Below are 18,988 nucleotides of genomic sequence, written 5' to 3' on the forward strand. Positions count from 1 at the left end.
CTGGGCTAACACAGTGTATTTCATGTTAGAAACATCCATTTCAAGAAAGGCTCATACTTGGCTCTGGAGATGCAGGCAGTGGGGATGGAGGGGAAAAGGAGAAAGGAAAGAGCACAGCATTGCCCCATACAGTTCGAGTGGAAATAAAGATGGAAATTCATGTGCAGAACAGGGCTCCAAACTTAGATATGAAAGAAGTCAAATTCAGGGAGCAGGGGCCTATTGGCTACAGAAAAGCCACAAACAATGCTCAGAGCCCGGGGTCAGGGGACAGATCTTCAGCGACAGACTTGTGCAGAGCCCCAGACAGGCAGCAAACCAGCTCTCCAGAGCAAGAGGGCTGTGCAGCTACAACCACATCAGGTGACATGGGATTGTGTGCCCAGACAACGGTGTTATTGAAGCCCCCATTAAAACTCTGCTGTCCTTTCCTGGGTCATGCCAGGACCTGGGCAGGGCAGGGACTCCAGGGGAGGGGTATAAACTGTGACAGAACTGGGCTCAGGGAACCAGTCCCCAGGTCCTGACCGTGACACCAGGCACACACACGCATGTGAATACTCTCACACATGTATGCATGCACAAGCCTTACTCAAGGTGAAGTCATTTCAACTTCTTCAAACTGCTGCCAGAAATGCAAACAGTGTTTGTTATTCCCCTTGTCCTCTAGAAATCTGCAAACAGAAATATTTAAAGAGCATGTCAGTGTCTGAACTGCTCTGGAGCAAATACCCTCCAGCCCCAAAACACACGGGCACACTAGGACACACTGTGTCCTCGGGATAGCAGGTGTGTCTGACTCATCTGAAGCTCCCCAGTTTTGGCCATTCTGGAGGGAAGTGCTGGCATACACTGATCAGCCTGTAAAACCACTCATCAAAGCAAATCAGGCAGCTGGTTCGTCTGAGCCTGCTGAACAAGGGCTACTGTATCCATTAGATTTCCATTCCTATCTTTGATTTCCATGGTACAGAGCAGGTATAACCTTCAATGGGCAGCTGGGGTCTTCTGTGCTTCTCCAGCCTGCTTCTCCCTCCTAACAAAGCACAGATCACCCCAGTCCTGTCTTTTATTTCCCCAGGACTCTAGAGCAGGCAGCTGCTTTCACCATTATTGTTGTTACTGAGCCCAGAGATTACTAAGAGCAGTTACACCAGAAGAGACAGCATCAGCCTTACCCTTAAATTTGTGAGGAGCCTGGTGAGCACATCCCCAGGAGGTGCAAGGACTACTTTCAATGGGTGGGCAGCAACTAAAGAAACACACCGGGATGGCCTTAGGCAGCGTGCTGCTGCAGAGCTGCTCTCAGGAAAACCTGTTTGTGGCCAAAGCAGCCTGGGTGGGGGGCCAGGCTGACCCACTCCCAAACAGACGCTGGGAGCGTATCTCCAGAAACACAGGCCGTGGATGGAGGCCAGCTGGCAAAGGTGCCAGCGAGACAGTACAGCCAGAGTCAGGAGGTGACCTGAGATGGGGGGAAGAGGAGAGGGAATTAATTTGCAGAGTTTTCCACTAAGGCACAACAGTTTCTTCCCCTTGAGTAGCAAGGTGCCACTTTCAGATCACCACATAACACTGCCAGGTAACGCTGCCTGAGCCCCGTCCTTCCTTTAGGACTATGGATGTCAGCAGCCCAAAGGAAAAACTAGGCAGAGCCCCACAGCCCCTTGTTCACTGCAGTCCCTGATCAGGGAGAGGTGTCTCCTGAGAAAGAGGATGGAGGGACCCAGCTTGGCTGTGCTCCAGAGCAGACAGCAGCACGCTGCACGTTTTTCTGGGCTGTCATCTGCACTGCCTGAAGCTCTGGAAATGCAGGTGAAGGAGCAGGGGAGGACACAGATCTGGCATTACCCAAAACTCACCACACCAGGCTGGGGGAAGAGCCTTCCAACACGGCACCAGCCACAGGCAGGCTGTCTGCATGGAGTGAGCAAAGGGCTTCCCTGATCCTTGGAGCTACTGAACCCACTCAGCGGCTACCCAAGGATGCTCAGCACCTGTCAGGATCAGGCCGTGGCTGTCACCAACTCCAAACACACCTGGCCTTGCTCTCCAACCATGCAAATCCTCCCCAGCTCTGACTGCTCTGAAAACAACCCCTTTCCCAACATCTCCCCTTGCATCGAAAAAACCATTCTGGTCAGTCAATCAAGGAAACAGATAACAAAAAGCAAAATCTCAACTAATCTTTGTGGGTGAAGAAAGAGCCGATTGTTTTTGCCTCTCCCCAAGCCAGCCCTGTATCCTGCATTTCCCCAGTCCTCTTCACACCTTCTTCCCTTTATTGCCAGGGAAAGAAAATCGTGGTCTTTGGGCTGTTTTGTTTAGCAAATGAAGGACATGCAAAGCAATAACCCCAGGCATCTGTCAGAAGGAGAGAGCTGCCTCTGTGTCTTCCAGACAGCCTTCAGGCTCTGAGAGCAGCACCCCAGAAATACTATGATCAAGGGCGGATTTAAGTTTGGACACGGGATGCATCTTTCAATTCCTAATGAAGACAGAGCCACGGGACACCTGCAGGAAGCAGAGGTGTGTTCCCAGCTAGCACAGCATTACTCTGGAGCTTATCTTCAGGTGTATTAACCTTCACAGAGTGGAATCCGAGAGAAGGCAAAACCCTGAAGTTTTCACATTGCGTTGGCAATGGTTAGGGAAGGCCTAAAAGGAACAGAGTTGAAAGACAGGGAAGAATTAGGCTCCAGTTAGGTACAGGTTGTAATGGAAAAAAGAAAATTTTTTCTGCCGAGTCCAATTGCTTCCTGGCCTAGACTTCATGAGAAGCATTTTCAGTGAAAGAAAAGATAAGAGCAGGGTCACTTGTCCCCACAGCATGTCGTTCCTGCAGGGTCACGCAGTCATAGGTGATGGGGACACAAGCAGGTTAGTTCTAGCCCATCAGCACAGCACAGAGGGGAAACCTGAAGGCTTTAGACAACCTCCCAGAAATAGCTGCATACACACGTTTCCTTGCAAACATTCCTGCCTGCCGTTAAGGGCATAACCTGGGAACACACAGGGAGCTTGACCTGCAAAGCTGCTACAGAGTAAATAAAGTACATCACACACGATTTTTATCACTTACTCTGCTCACAAAGCAGAGATGTTTTTCCACTTTTGCCCAGGAATAGCACATACACACAGAGAAGACAACCCAGAACAGCCACACCAAAATTATTCGACAAATCAGTCAGTTGCCTCTGTGCTGGATGAGACCTAAGAAAATGCAGATCCCTGCAGAGTTCATGACCCACCATCTTTCAACTAACAGTCACCATGGACACACTGATCTTAGGGCTGCAACCCTGAACTGAGACTGGAGATCTGCCACACGTTTCCTGCACGACCCCGGGCACGACGGGAGCGCTGGATTTCTGAAGTTGCTCGGCGCGCTATGAAGCTCACAGAAAGCTTCCCCCCATCTGTGAGAGGAGGATAATAATTCCCCCTCTCCCCTTCATTTCACTTGTTTATTTCAACGGTAAGATAGTCAGGAACAGGACTGCCCCTCCTTATCTCCTACATACAGCACCTCACACAATGGAGCCTTGATCTCAGCTGGAATGCCTAAGTGCTACTGCGACACTAATAACGAGTGATAGAAACTTAATTCAGCAAAGCAACCTAATTCCGTAACTGGCTTAGAAAGAAATCCTCCAAGCACATGCAGCGAGACCCCTACATTAAAACCACAAAATTGCCAAATGAGCGGAGAAACAGAGCGAGCAGAAACACAGAGAGGATCAACCAGACATGAGCAGCATTTCCACTGGTGAATAATATTCCAGGGAGAGAGAGGATACGGATGCTATGAACATCCCACTTGACACCGTCATTTTAAAGGTGTTGCTTCAATACAAGCATTTTTCAATCTGGCCCTTGGGCTGATTTTGACCTGTTGGCCCAAGGGTGATCTGTGTTCACTGTACCAGCCGGCAAGGCAGGCAGAGAGCAAAGAGTCCCCAGGAGTGGGGAAATCTGAGGCTGGGGAGGAGCTGAGCATGCACTGAGCTCAGCTTTGGTCTGATAAGTTTATCAAGCACTGCCGGCTGCTAACTGTCAGCCGGCAAAGTGGGCCTGTTAGGGAGGAGGAACAGCTCCCAGGGCAAGATAGGACAGCCCATGCCTTATCAGAGTGCCTGAGCCAAAGAGGGAACTGGAGAGTGAGCACTTTCCAACCACTTCATCTGAACAACAGACAGATTGGCAGGAAAGGCCTGTCAGCCCTTTGCTTCTGCCACCTAGGCATCAACAGGGAGCCCCCATCCGTGCAAATAACCCTGGTAAGTGCAGCATGAAAGTTGCAAATGTGAACATAGGGGCCTGAGGGAATGCACAGGGTACATTTTCTTAGGAACGTTGCCCACAAGGGAGAGTGAGATTTACAGCAAACTATTCAGATGCTTACTGAGCAAGCTGCTCCTGTTCAGTGCCCAGAGCAGCACTTCTCCCCCACGCTGCCTTCCCTAGTTTTGGGAAGGGAATCTAGCACTTCAGAATTACACTAGTCACTAAGTTTTGGTGTACAGATAATTGCTCTGTTTTCCCTTCACTGTTTTTGAAAAATAGTAAAAAATCCCCAAGTGAATAGAAAAGGAAAAAACTGTTTGTTCTCATGTGAGCTGCAAGAGTATGGGCCAGCAATTACCCCTTCACACCTACTCCTAGGGCAGCAATAACCAAATCAATACAGCTGGATTGTAGCAGAGAGACCATCCTACATTTGCATGAGCTCCCTCGGACCTGTGCAAGCTCCCTGAACATATACCTCAGCCATGACAGGGAGAGTAATAAGAGATTCCCGCATGGCACATCCTCTGCTTGGTTTCCCTGCTGAGGACAGGCTGTGCAGGATAGGACCGGTGTCAGATCAGGAGCTTCAACACACTGCATTTCCTCAGTCTGTCAGACCATGCTATTATCAGGTCACTGCTCATTGACACCACATGGACAGCTGTCACCCTGCATCCCACCCACCTTGGGGGCTTTGGCTGGGTTCAAGCTGGTGACTTGGGTCCTGCCTACATCAGGGGATTTTACAGAGAGCTGGCCCCAGTGCAAGCCCTGACCCTGTGCTGGCCGGGTGTGTTCATGCCTGGGTGCAAGTGCTGTCCCAAGCCCTCCATGGGACACAAGGCAGGAAACCTTCTGCAGCAGCAATGTAGGCCAGGATATCTCCTCAAAGGCTCCCTTTCTGGTAAGCAACATATCTAGGAAGTGATTTAGCTCCTCCTAAAGCACACATCTAAAATAGGACAGAAGTCATGACTTCAATGCTCCTACTTCTTTCCCTGAAGAGAAAGGGAGCCTAGTATCTGTAGGCATCTATAGTTACATGAGATGAGTCACACCCCTGTGGTTTCTGCACCGCTCTCAGGCCAAGTTTCTCAGAGCTGTTTCTGCTCCAACCCATAATCTACTGTTCTCCAGGCCACGAGCAACCTCTAAGCCGTTTAATACCTCTGTGCGTCAAGGGCTCCTAAGCGAGTTCTGAGTACAACAGCCACAGTCAGCAGTGGCCAGCACTGAGGTTCAAGGCTTCCTCATGAAGAATGAGGAGTTAAAAAACACTGCCCCATTGATTCTGCCTTCCTCTTGAATAATTTTAAAGCAATGGGACTTTATCTTACATCCCAGGCCCTTCTATATTAGGAGTTTTGGTGGGATTTTTGGCAGTGGTCAAGTCCACTGGTTTCTTCTCTTTGTAAAATAGAAGTTATCTCTTGCCTCAGTTGAGGAAGGGGAAGTCAGAGATGATGGAACATTCCTGTTCTTGAAAGGGCCCCATCCTGAGTGTGTGGACATGGTGAACCAGTGTGTCAGTCAGACCTCCCTGCCCCAGCTCCTTATTTAGATCCAGCCTGTAGCAGCTTGACTGTAAATCAGTCAGGCTCAGTGGGCACCCAGGTGTGACAGAACCTGGAAAAGAGAGTCCAGAAACTGCAGCTGCATTTTCTGATATTGTAGCATCATGGAGAACACCAAGTATGAGACTCAAAACTCAAAGGAGGAGGATTGTATTCCTGGCTTTGACAATGTCAGCTGATCTAGGCCAGTCACTACCCCTCCCTACGTCTCAGGTTTCCCATTTGCAAAGCGAGGATAACAACACAGACATGCTTTGAGATCTACAGATAAGAGCAAGGTAGAATTGCTGCGCGTGCAGGGTAATCTTACACTGGAGCGGCATTGTGAAAAATTCCACAGAAAAAGCATCAAAGTGAGGTCTCTGCGTTGTGATCTGCCAACCTACATTTCTTCCACTTTAAAATCTTTGCCCAAATTTGAGTCGGACAACTAGAAATGGGACTTGGGTCACCTGGACTCCTAGTCTTGTTCATTAACCAACTTTCTATCTTACCTCCTTGAAGTACAACTAAGTAGAGCATCCCAACTTAAACTCTGTTCTTGGGAAAGGTATCATGTACTATTGGTAAGATTTTATTTCTGAGTGCTGGAAGATACTTATAAAACCATGCACAAACCTGATTTTCTAGTGCTTTACACTAAAGGCAGAGCTGACAGAGCAGGCAGTCTTTGGTTTCAGAGTCAATGCGCATGGGACAGCTGGGGTTTCCCATCTCAACTGGAACTTAAGGAAACAATTAGCTAGAAAGTGCCTGCTGCATAGTGCCACAACAGCGGTGTTGGAGGACTCAGAAACACTAATGATACTTTGCATTTAAATAGCACCTTCTGCCTAAAGATTTCAAAATGCTCCACAAAGATGGAAACACCTTATCTCTGTTCTACTGCAAGGAAACCAAGAGCCAGGGAGAAAGTAACTCAAGGTTACACAGAGAGCAAGTGAAAGACCTAAGAAATGAACCAAGGCATTTTAGCTTCCAGCTTTTATTTCCATCATGAGGCAGTGGGCAAAATTCAGACCTGTTGCAATACAAACAGCTGCTTAAGTTGTTCCAGGGAGATCTGGTGCATTCTTTTCAAATCAACAGGCAAATGACCATCTTGGAGCCCTGGCACATCTTTGCTCACACTATACCTTGCTACTGCAGGTCTGGAAGCAGCCACTACACACTATGACCTATTTGAAGCCAAATCCCCATTTTCTTGACTATGCATCCCCACTGAAGTGGCCAGAACATACAACAGTCAACAGGATTTAGCCCCTAGCCTGCAAGTTTTCTCACAACATCATTAGAAATTTTACAGGAGATACAACACAAACCTTGTGGTTGACAGGACCAATAATTTACATTTTTGGGGCACCACCTCCTCAGCCCCACTTCCTCAATCCCAAAGTCCCCAGCAATCCTAGCTCAGAAGGGAATGCGACTCAGGCCTTCAGCTGAAGGGCTGTCATCTGCAAACCCTGAAGACTGGATATGGCCGTGGTTTTATCACTGGCCACCAGCTGCCTCTAGAGCTCTTGCCTCCTCCCCAATGATTCAGCAAATCTTCTTCGAGAAGAAAAACAAGCACACGAGTGAACAAATCACAAAGTCAGATTACAAAGATGAGCGGGAGAAAAACTGTGGCTCAAAGGAGGGAGATAAAAGCCGGTGAAGTTGCAGATCCAAGGACTGAAAGGGCTAGCAAAGACTTTCTCTTCTTTTTGGAGGGAGGGCAATAGTAATGTGAAAAATAGGGCTGTAACTTGGATTCTTTACACTGTGAAATGTTGCTAATAATAAAAGAGAACACAACATGGAAGGAAATGAAGCATATTCTGTCCTCTGCTATCAGGGTAGTGCAAAGGGCTGATATGGATATTTACTGGTATAGCCAAATAGTCCATTCCGGTTTACACTGGAACAAAGTTCCAGCAAGCAAACTATTTTCAGGAGTTTCTGCTTTCCCTAACCAAGATTTTTGGTAGTTTAGAAGCTTGTTATCAGGCACTTCAAACATCATTGTTCCTGGAAAAACAAAAGTTCTGCAAGTCATTTGGTATCTGAGGCACAGCAGAGGGCAGTTAGAAATAATGCTTTAACTTCTGACAGTTTTGGCCATTGTGTCATATTTATATATTATAGCCCTTTTCCATAAACATTTTGTTTCCTGCTTAACCACTCCTAAGGTAGAACACAGTATCAGCTTAACAGCTCACGGTACAGTCTATAGACTAAAAAGTAAAGAAGATGTTTCAGCCAGACCTTGGCTAGGAGCTGCAATATTTTCCCTCATGAATGGCACTCAGCCCTGACAGTCCAGTTGGAGCCCAGTCCTCCAAGAATGCCATGAAATTCTAATGAAAATAAGAGCATTTGCAACTTATGGAGAGCTCATAAGTGGAATCTCTCAGCCCAGTGGGTCCTCTGATATCTATGAGACAGAGATCCAGCCTTTCACTAGATTAAACGTAACACAAAAAATAAGCACAAAAGGAAGAGGAGCTCAGGAACTGTGCGTACACATATTGTGGATAAATCAAAGCTGACTTTGGTGTCATTTTGCTTTTACGCTCTTCCTGATTTATCTCACTAACCAGCACAGAGATCAATGTTTTGACACTAAATTACAACTAGGCAGGACTGACTCGCTATAGGTTTGTATATTCTCTGAATATTTATGCATCCAGCTCACAAAACCTCCTTGCCCCCTCTCCAAGGGCTCCCAGAGGGACCAGGGTTTTGGTGCACATACTTACAGTGCCTGCTGCTCTTCCCTAGGAAACACCAAAGAAGCAACCACAGGATAAGCCAGAGAACCTGCTCTCAACCTCACCCAAGAAGCTAATGCCATGTAAGCCATACACAAATAATGCCAGGGCTGTCTCCTTTTAAAGCATTTCCTTGTGCAGTGCTGCCACCTGCTCTCACAGGTTTGGGGGTTTTCTCTCAAGTCTAACAATCATCAGGTGTGCTCTTAGAGCTGGAGGGGCCAGGCCAAGGGAATTACAGTTTTTCAGCTGAAAATGCAGTACTACTGCACCCTACAGGCTAAACCAAGCAAATATATAATTTTTTTTTTATTCTTTTTTTTTTTTAAAAAAAAAATCACAATTTCTAAGCTAGGCTTATCACTTTGGGGAGGAAGACTGGCTCATGGCTCCTGGATATTTGGGGCTGGTGGTTCTGCTTCTGGCCCATCCTGGGTCTCTCACAGAATGAACAAACTCATTGCCCACCGTGTTGGGGTGAGCAGGAGGAACAGCAGCGGCTGTAACACTGACACACAGACACACCCAGAGCTGTGCCACCAGCCCTGACTCAGGGACTCCATGGCAGTGGGGACAGCGGGGCTGAGCTGTGCTGGAGCTGTCCCGCATGCCCCAGCTGCATGCATGGGGTACCCAAGGGAAAGGAGGAGCTCAGGGATGGGCTGAGGTTGGTTGCATGGGGTGGAGATGGGATGGACACCATCATCTGTTTAAGCTGCTGCTCTCTTCTCTTTCATCCCTCTTGATTCGACACAACACAGACAAGCATGTTTGAGAAACTGCCTGGCAGCAGAAACCTCCACAAATGTCCCCTTGACATCCCCTTGCCAGGTGCGGGGACCTGGTGATCTGGTGAAGGTGGCTGCCTCCCCCAGCACACTACACACAGTGTGGGATGCAGTGAGCCCGGCCTTCTGCCTGCTTCCAGTGCGCTGGAGCCGAGGGGAGAGTGTGCAGGAGTCGATGCCATATGTTCCTGTGACCACGCTCACCGGACCTGTTCTCTCCTGGCCCCTGGTTGGTTTTGCCAGAAGAACAATCTGTGAGATCTCCCACAAGAAACATCTTTCATTTTCTCACTGTAGTCCTTCATCAGCACTTAAAAAAAAACCAATTATCTTAACTGCGTTTCCATCTTGCCTTGTCCCTGTGCCCTGCTGAGCTGCAGTAACTACAGCAGAGCAACTGCAGAGGGGGAAGCTTTTTGTGCTGCAAACGCATTTCATACAGATCAGTAGCCAACTGCCTGAGGGTTTTCTGTCAGGCAGTGCAGGGGACCTCTGTCGTTGTGCAACTGCATGTAGTTTTGCAGGGTTTTTTTAAAAAATTTCTTTTAAAATTTTTTTTTTTCTTTCCACAGTGGTGTCACAAGAGTCTTTCATGGTTACCAATACGTGATTCCAAAACCCATAGGGAGGGGGGGCCAAAGTTAAACCAACCCATTGCTCACCCGGCTGAGTCCCTTCTCTTCTGAAATCTGGAGGACAAACTTCATTTTTGCATGTTCCCGTGAGGGCCCCAAGTCCGTGTGTGCCACAGGCAGAAAGCACTATGCTGTGGCATTCAGACCCCATTGAAAATTGTCGCGGTTGTAACTGCTGCTGGCTTTGCTGAAGGTTTTGTGATGGTGTTTCCTGTTTAACCTTGTTAAGAGTGAGATATGAGCCTGTGTAATTAGGCCAGGAACCTGAATCCAGGCCTTTGGGTTCCACTCCAGTTCAATATCAGCTGTCCTTTGTGCTCTTGGCGAAATACACATTTGTTTTTTCTGTTCTCTAATCTATCAAATGAGGCAGGCTGTACTGGCATATTCTGCCAGGGATACAGGAATATTTGGTGTCCTGAACAGCTGCACCTCCCCTTGAAATGATGGATGGGATAAAAATTTGTCAAGGCATCACAATATCATGTCAGGAAAGTGAGTGAGCGGCACAGATATGAAATGTCACCCAGGGCTCTGAAATGGTCTTCCTTAGAGTTGCCGTGTTCTGAAAAATTAATTTTGCAATTTGCTTTACGCAGAGCTCTCCAGCCCTTTTGGAGCTGCTGGACAGACATTGTCTGTTTTTCCGATGATAACAATGGGCAAAGCCTGACTGATATAACAAGTCTCAGCAGCCGCCACTGAGACCTCTGTGTCCAGTTCCATGGTTGTCCCTGTATTATTTCAGCTCTTTGAAGCCCGTCCTGTCTGGTCTCGGAATGCAGCAAAAGCCAATATCAGTGTCCATCCAGACAAGCTGAAACTTCTGTCGCTGTATTTGGCCTATTACACGGTGAGTCTGGACATCTGCCCTTGGGCCTGTTTGAAGCTGCTGGGAGGCAAAGCCAGGGAGCATCAGCTGGGCGTTCCTGGTTCTCTACATCTTGTGCAGGACACCAGGTCTCAGACTTTGGGACAGCAGGTTCCCCTGCTCTGATTTGGCAGAGGGCAAGTTGAGGGAAAGCACCTTCTGAGGTCATCTCATTAGTCCATGACAGAGCTGGCATCCAGTCAGTGCCATCAGATCACATCTCCCTCCTTCCCAGTGAAAGGGTTTTGTTGATCTGATACTTCTCCTCTCCCCACCTTGCTGAAGTCAGCGTATCCCAGAGCCCGCCCTGCCTCTCACACACGCGTCCAGCCCCTCTGTTCCTGAGCTAGGGATACTCTGCAGGGTGCTTTCCCTCAGTTCATTATTGGTTTTCTTTTTTCACCTCTAGGTTATGCCCCTAATGATATGCCCGTGAAAGCAAAACGCAGCACATATAACTACAGCCTGCCCGTCACTGTCAAGAAGCAAGGTATGCTGTGCCAGCGGAAGGGCTTTCTTTTGTTAAACAAGCAGTGAAGATGGCAAAGAGCAGCTGGCATATGAGTCTGGAGAGGATGAGAATGATGAAGAGGAGGAAGGAGAGGACTTCAAGCCTTCTGATGGGAGTGAAAATGAAATGGAGACAGAAATTCTGGACTATGTGTGAACCAGGTGAACAATCTGGCTGCTGTTGGACAGAATCGTCTCTGCTCTTGTTCCCGAGAGCTGAGGGTTTGGCACCCAAGCCCAGCATGTGGGAAAGCAGAACTTGCCCCGAGATGCTGACGACCTGTCTGCACTGCTGATGGCCATCATTCCTGATGTTTGGGAGCCATTGCTACATTTTCATACTTGCTGGCTAACAAGCCCTCAAGCAACCTCAACAAACTCCCAGGAGCGAGCCCAGAATCCAAACTAGCTGGCAATACATTCCCAAATCTTTCCATATGGGGGAAATGCACCTTGGCCGCGGGGAGAAGAGAAAAGGTGCCTGGGGAGGTGCTGGGGATGCTGTAGTGCTCCTGGAGTGCCCAAGGCAGGCGCTGCCCTTCTGCTTGTCTACGGGGAGTGAAAATACTGTGCCGTGACTTCAGCATCGTGCCTCACTGGTGATCTTGGAAGTAAAGCCAGCAGGAAAACGCACTTTGTGGCAGCGTACAGTTCCCTTCTGTGGGATGTGGTGTATGTTGTCGTTGTCCCCACCAGCTGATGCACTTCTCAATTCTGATTTGACTTCCCCAGGAGTCAGCGAGGACGGAAGGAAGCAGGCAATGGGACAGAGCTTCAGGTCCACAGAGGTTGGCCACTCATTCGTCTGCCATTGCTGGCTGGACTGTTACCACCCAGTTACTGCCCCAGTCACAGAAATTAAAGATGTGCTGGCATTTTCTGAGTCTTGTGCATTCCCCAGTGTTGTGAGTGCAAGGTTTCTCGTTAGTGGCCAATAAGATGCTCCAATGCGTGGTTTAATACGATTTCAGCCTCCTGCACTTGTGTGAGGCTTCTCAGGGTTTCAGCAATTTATTTTGTGTGGAGTTTTGTTAGACGGAGATATTTCCTGAGGTTTGGCCTCCAGCCCACAAAAGCAACATCTGCAGGGCTCTCACAGAGTGACGCCAGTCTACCTCAGCCATGGTTTGGCTTCAGCCTACTGAAGGTCAAGTAGAGGCTCCCCTGGTTTACCTTGGAGCCAAGACTGGGTCATGGCATTGACATACATCTGCACTCCTAGCTATATATATACCTAAGCCTCCATTTGGGGACTCAGGTGTGCACACACCATGGCTCGCTGGGAGATCCTGTGCTTTGCCCTGTGCTCTTACCTCGGGGTAGCACGGGCTGCAACCGTAAGTACAAGAGCACTTCTTATGGCTTTGCAAGACATTTTGCCTGTTCCTGTCTGAATAAGCAAAGTCCTGCTACGTCTGGTCTGGAGCTCATGAAAGAGGGCCTGCAGACCATGACAGCCAAGGCAGGGTGTTCTCCTGCCCTAAACATGCCAAAGGCTCTCACCAACAGTTTTCCAAAAGTTCCCGCACAGTTCTGTGTCAGTTTACAGCTTGAGGCTGAAGGTCCTCACCTTCCGCCATCGATCTTCCGGAGTGCAGGGGACCTGCTGCTGCCTGTCTGCTCCAAAGGGCAGCCTGCAGGACATCTGCATGGGCACATCTCCAGCGGCAGCTACCTGTGGGCTTTCCACAAGGGTCCAAAGGGACGGCTGGGGAAGGCAGAGCGTGAATGGGTCTGTCTGGGGGACTGAGCAGGGCAAGGTGTGGGTGCTGGTGGCACGGGAAGCCAGAGGCATGAAGGGGCTGTGCAATGGATTTTCTCTTCTCAATGGTACCACGTGTAGCTGGGTGTGGTGCTCACCGAGGGAGGTTTTGTGGAAGGCGAGAGTAAAAAGCTGGGACTCTTTGGGAACTACGTCGACATCTTCAGAGGGATTCCCTTTGCTGCCCCTCCAAAGACTCTGGAAGACCCCAAACCTCATCCTGGCTGGGATGGTAAGATCCAATTTTTGAACGCCTTTGGTTTGGGGCTTTATTTTCGCTTCTCTTTCTTCAGTCAGTTCTTGACAAGCCAAAGATGTTGTTGCCTGCGCTCAGCTACTAAGCAACATGAAGAAAAAGCTCTTAGTCTCATGGCGGGTGTGAGAGTCTGTGTCTAAGTGTTCCCAAGCAATTCAAGTAACCACACAAAGTAACAAAACCAAAGCATGGCACCTGCATCTCCCCTCCCCATGCCTTGGCTGTCACATGTCCCATGTTCACATGGGAAAGAGTCCCACTTTGTCACTCCCTCAGACTGGTCACAGTGGCCGGGAAGGCTTTGCTGCCTCTGCACTGCACTCGCAGAGGAGAGGATGGATGGACAGACGGCTTGCATCCAAAGGATGGAGTTGATGCCTCTAACTAGGACCTACTGTCTTCCCTCTCTCCTTTCAGGAACGTTGCAGGCAAAAAGTTTCAAAAATCGCTGCATACAGATGACGCTGACACAAACTGATGTCCGCGGGAGCGAGGACTGTCTCTACCTGAACATCTGGATCCCTCAGGGGAGGAAACAGGGTATGTGCTTGGCAAAGACCTGGGAAGGAGATTCTCAGTTGCCTTTTGTGGACAAATTGCTCTGGAGCATCTCTCAGCAGCTACGTTCCCATAGCAGGCAACTGCAGGAGCACTGATTTTCAGAGAGAAAGGTGAGACCCATGTCAACCAACGTCCCTCAGCTGCAGCCTGTTGGGGTTTCAGCCTCTTCTACAGAGCACAGACTTTCTTGGCCATAGGCTATTGCAGTGCATCATGTCTGTTCCTGCCCAGGTGGAGCGATGCTCAGCGCGTGGGCATTGGGATGGATGGGCAACACCTTCTCGCTATGTTGTGGCTCACACAGCTCTTCTTCCTCATCTCCCAGTCTCTACCAACTTGCCAGTGATGGTCTGGATCTATGGCGGCGCCTTCCTAGTAGGAGGGAGCCAGGGAGCCAACTTCCTCGATAACTACCTCTATGATGGTGAGGAGATTGCTGTGCGGGGCAATGTGATTGTGGTGACCGTCAACTACCGCCTGGGGCCCCTGGGCTTCCTAAGCACCGGAGACAAAAGCTTGCCAGGTATCACAGCTGCTCCCTCTTCAAGGGACCCTGTCACGGGTCCCCAGCTTATCAGCTTTGCTGTGCCCTTGCTCAATGGTGGGTGCTCTCTGTTGCTCAGGGAACTATGGGCTGAAAGACCAGCACATGGCTATTGCCTGGGTGAAGAGGAATATCAAGGCCTTTGGAGGTGACCCAGAAAACATCACCATCTTTGGGGAATCAGCCGGTGCCGTCAGTGTCTCCCTGCAGGTGTGTTGTCCTTGTTGGACCCCACCAGAGCCACTTCTTTTCTCTGTAAATGGGAGAGACAGACCCCTTGGCGTTCTGCCGCTTTCCTCCACGCATGCCGCCTGATTAACATCCTCTTCTGCCCAGGGAGAGCAATGCTCAGCCTCTTCACTGTGTAGCTGCTCTTTTTTCTGCACTTTAATCAGCCCCACCACTGCAGGCACGTGTCCTCACTTTTGGGACCTCTGGTGAAATAGCATTTACTTGCCATGTCCCCCTACTCTGCTCCTCTTCTCACCATAATTTTGACTGCTGAGACTGTTAACTAGCACAAGAGCTGGCGGCTTCCCCAGGCCTGGTGCACAAGCTCTGAGGTGATCAGGTCTGGCAGGTGATGGGCTCTTCAGGAGCTTGTACCTGAAACCCTCTTGTTTCTATTTTGTACCACAGACATTGTCCCCAAAGAACAAGGGTCTATTCAAGAGAGCCATCAGCCAAAGCGGCGTCGGTCTCTGCAGCTGGGCCATCCAGAAGGACCCGCTCGCCTGGGCTAAAAAGGTAATGTGCAAGTCTTGCTTAAGGGAATGGAAAACAAACCCAAAAAAAGGATTCCCTAAAGAAGAGCATAACTAGCAAGGGATTTGGCAGGAGCCATGCTGCCGAACACAGAGCTTTGGAAACACGCTGCTTTGAGATCAAAGCTAACCACCGCCTCTGTGAGGCTGGTAATGAAGCCTGGCTTCAGAGGGTAATGCTGGGAGGTTTCTCTCTCTCCTCCTGCAGATTGCTGAAAATGTGGGCTGCCCCACAGACAACACCACCACCTTGGCCAACTGCCTGCGTGTCTCCGACCCCAAAGCCGTGACGCTGGCCTACCACCTGGAGCTGATCGACCTGCCCAGTAAGTCCCCCGGCCCGCGCTGTGGTCCACCACCCACCCAGGGCTCACCATGCCTTCGATGGGACACTGGGGCCATTGCCAGGAGCCTTGAAGCAGCGCTTGGGTCCTTCAGAAAGGGGACAATAATGACAGATTCCGCAGTTGCCATTCCACAGGCAGGTGCACGTTGCGCTGAATGAACACTGTTCATCGTGCGATGGCAGCGGTGGCAGAGGAATTATCCGAGGGCCACGCTTGGCTCAAAACCAGCTGTTTGGGCTTTCTGTTCTGTGAAAGCAGCAAGAGCAGTTCCAGAACACAGCTTACAAACAAAAAAATAATTGACCACAGCCCTGCTATTTTCATTTGAGTCGCTGGGTGGAGTGTAGGACTCTCACACCAGGTGGGGAACGCTTCTGCTTTTGCTGCCTGTGGGGATTTCTTTCCTAAGAAGACTCTCCTCTGCTCATGCTCCTTGTAATTAGCCCCAATGTTTAGCCTTGCTCAGGACAGAGAGTGGCCAAGCCACCGCTGTGCAGCTGCACTGGCCTGAGCCAGCTGTCCTGGCAATGAGTAAGTGCAGGCAGATGGGGTGGGGAGGAGAGGTTCTGCTCTTCCCTAGTGGGCTATTTGGGAAGGGGCTGGGGGAAGGAGGAGAGGAACTGTTGATGTTACCTGCTGGTACTTGGCTGGCAGATCTCGTTTCTCTCCCCCACCTACAGGCATGAGGTTTACTGAATGTGATGCTGTGGTCACGCTGAAGTCACCTCCCAACCTCTCATTCACCTCAGCCTATTCCTTCCACAGTTCCTTGAGCCATGGGATATGCCAGGCCACAAATCTGTCTTCTCTCAGCTCCTAACAGACTCTGGTTTTGTCTCCTGCTGCAGCTCCCCTGGTTCACACACTCGCCCTCACTCCTGTCATCGATGGAGACTTCCTCCCAGACATGCCAGAGAACCTCTTTGCCAACACTGCTGACATTGACTACATTGCTGGGGTCAATAACATGGATGGGCACATCTTCGCTGGCATTGATATACCTGCTATCAACCGCCCATTTGGGAAAGTCACTCCGTAAGTGAAGGATGCTCTTAAAACCCTTGTCAGGAGGAACCTTATCTTTAATGTAGCCCCCAAACTCCAAGGACTTAGACCTGAGTGGACAGGGCACTACCTTCAAAACAGAACGTCACTCCAAGCCAGGGTGCCTAGGGCATAGGCTGCCAAGTCCAGAGCCTTCAAGAGAAAGGACCAGCTAGTGGAGAAGTCTCCCCATATACCATGACGGTGCTCCTGAACTCAGCACCAGCAATAGGCTTGGCAGCCCTGATGCACTCTGTCCAAAGCAGGTACATGCCAGACATGCTGGGTGCCCACCCTGTAAGACTCCTCTTTGCAGACAAAAGGAGCTTGTGGCCGATTTGGCCCCAAGCTGTTCTGCTGAGAAAGCTGGGAAGCACATCCCTGCCATCTGAGACCTGGAATGAAATCACTGGCTTTTACTGCACTGAACTGTTCCTAACCACAGGGTTGGATGTGAACATCAACGGGAGCTGGGGCCTATATCTATGGGCCCTGTCCCACTTGAAGCTGTGGGTCTGTAATTAGTTGATACCACTTGCCTTTTCAGGGACGAGATCTATGATTTGGTCAAAGGACTCACTGTGGACAGGGGCGAGCGTGGAGCCAATATGACATACAATCTCTACACGCAAGCGTGGGGCGACAAACCAGACCAGGAGGTCATAAAGAAGACAGTGGTGGACCTGACTACTGACTACATCTTCCTGGTTCCCACACAGTGGACACTGAATCTGCACCTAGAGAATGCCCGGTGAGCAGCTCAGCCCTGGCAGGAGCCCAAAGCCCACCTGAGGGCCAAAACTTCCAGCAGAAGGGGCTGAGGAGCAGGTTAAGAGGGCTGAACTTGAAGGAGGCAGGATTTTTGGTACCAAGTACATGCTTACACATAGCTCGTACAAACACTATTTCTCTGATGCTGCAAGGGAGTCATGCTAGGAATTTATTTTAAATTCCCATTAAAACAAGTTTTTTGCTTCTTAAAAACATCAGACTTCATCCTAGCAATGTTTGATACCATGAGACAGTTGGATAACATGATTAGGGTGAGAATCGGAAATGAAAGCTAAAACTTACCAGATAGAAGGATGTTTTCTCATGAGACCACCTCTTAGATGCATGTGAGTGTCTTCCAAGGCTGAATCTCTGGATCTGCTGGTATTTGGAGCATGGTTATGAGTCTGCACCCCTTTCTCTGCTCTCCACTCTCAGCTGCTTAGCAAGTCAATTTTATTTCCCCAGGAATGCCAAGACATACAGCTACTTGTTCTCCCAGCCATCCCGAATGCCCGTCTACCCAAGCTGGGTAGGGGCAGACCATGCTGATGACCTGCAGTACGTCTTTGGGAAACCCTTCGCCACCCCCCTGGGCTACCTGCCCAAGCACAGGACTGTCTCAAGTGCCATGATTGCTTACTGGACCAACTTTGCCAGGACAGGGTGAGTGATTCCAGTTCCACATTTGGGGTTTGCTGCAGCACTTCAACCTGCTGCTTTTGCCTATTAACTTCTCAGGAGCAATTCTGAAAAGCCGGGTGTCCTCTGTCTGTGCTTCTGTTGTGAGCCTGGCTCTATGTGTTCAGGCTGGAGTTTGCTCTGTGTCCTCCTCATCCAGAGAACACCTGGGGACAGCGGAAGCATTTTCAGAACTTGTGAACTCTGCTTAAATGTAATGATGAGGTTTGTTTCTGAATCCTGGCAGAAGTTAAGACCACGCATGCAGCCAGGGATGATGCTAGCGGGGATCAAGGGAGGAGACTGCAGGTCGACAAGTGGCTCCTAGCAGGCAGAATTGCTATTCCTTGCCCCAGTGTCAAACTCTTTGCACTCAAAACCTCACTTGAGCAGACGGGGTCCCAGCCAAACACCACAAACCTTGCTGCATCCACAAGCTGCTCTGATAAAACTGAACTTCTCTGTCTCCTTTTTCCGCAGTGACCCCAACCAAGGGAATTCAGAGGTGCCTGTTAACTGGCCACCCTACAGCCATGACGGCAGTTACTACCTGGAAATCAATAACAAGATAAACAAGGACTCTGTGAAGCAGAATCTGAGATCCCGGTACGTGAACTTCTGGAACACAGTCTATCGGAGTCTGCCGCAGGTTGCCAACATCTCCATGACTGAGGAACTGCTGTGGAGCTAAGAAAAAACTTCTTTTAAAGATAGGCCAAATTCATTAAACACTTGCTTGTAACTGAGCAATTCCAGCTTCTCTGTGTCTTTGCCGCGACAGCATTTCCTCCCTACCGTTAAGGTCAGGCAGCAACATCCAGTCTCTGGGCACAG

General features: G+C 49.6%; 1 protein-coding gene across 5 annotated transcripts; it reads left to right on the plus strand.

The window, feature by feature from the left end:
• Window positions 1-4,113: 4,113 nt before the first annotated feature.
• Window positions 4,114-18,900, plus strand: CEL (carboxyl ester lipase). 5 transcript variants are annotated; one of them, XM_086475900.1, is made up of 13 exons: window positions 4,114-4,280; window positions 10,792-10,896; window positions 11,324-12,761; window positions 13,268-13,418; window positions 13,860-13,982; window positions 14,329-14,526; window positions 14,627-14,757; window positions 15,187-15,294; window positions 15,520-15,637; window positions 16,507-16,693; window positions 17,250-17,453; window positions 17,942-18,139; window positions 18,635-18,900. In XM_086475900.1, the coding sequence occupies exons 3-13, from the start codon at window positions 12,696-12,698 to the stop codon at window positions 18,843-18,845; spliced, it is 1,695 nt and encodes a 564-aa protein (XP_086332026.1). In that variant the 5' UTR covers window positions 4,114-4,280; window positions 10,792-10,896; window positions 11,324-12,695; the 3' UTR covers window positions 18,846-18,900. The 5 variants fall into 5 exon arrangements, with proteins under 5 accessions (XP_086332026.1, XP_086332027.1, XP_086332025.1 ...); XM_086475899.1 differs by lacking the exon at window positions 4,114-4,280 and adding an exon at window positions 9,390-9,637 and having other exon boundaries at window positions 10,643-10,896; XM_086475901.1 differs by lacking the exon at window positions 10,792-10,896.
• Window positions 18,901-18,988: the final 88 nt, after the last annotated feature.

This window comes from Leptosomus discolor, chromosome 19 (genome assembly GCF_034619465.1).
Source record: "Leptosomus discolor isolate bLepDis1 chromosome 19, bLepDis1.hap2, whole genome shotgun sequence".
In the NCBI taxonomy this organism is placed as follows: domain Eukaryota; kingdom Metazoa; phylum Chordata; class Aves; order Leptosomiformes; family Leptosomidae; genus Leptosomus; species Leptosomus discolor.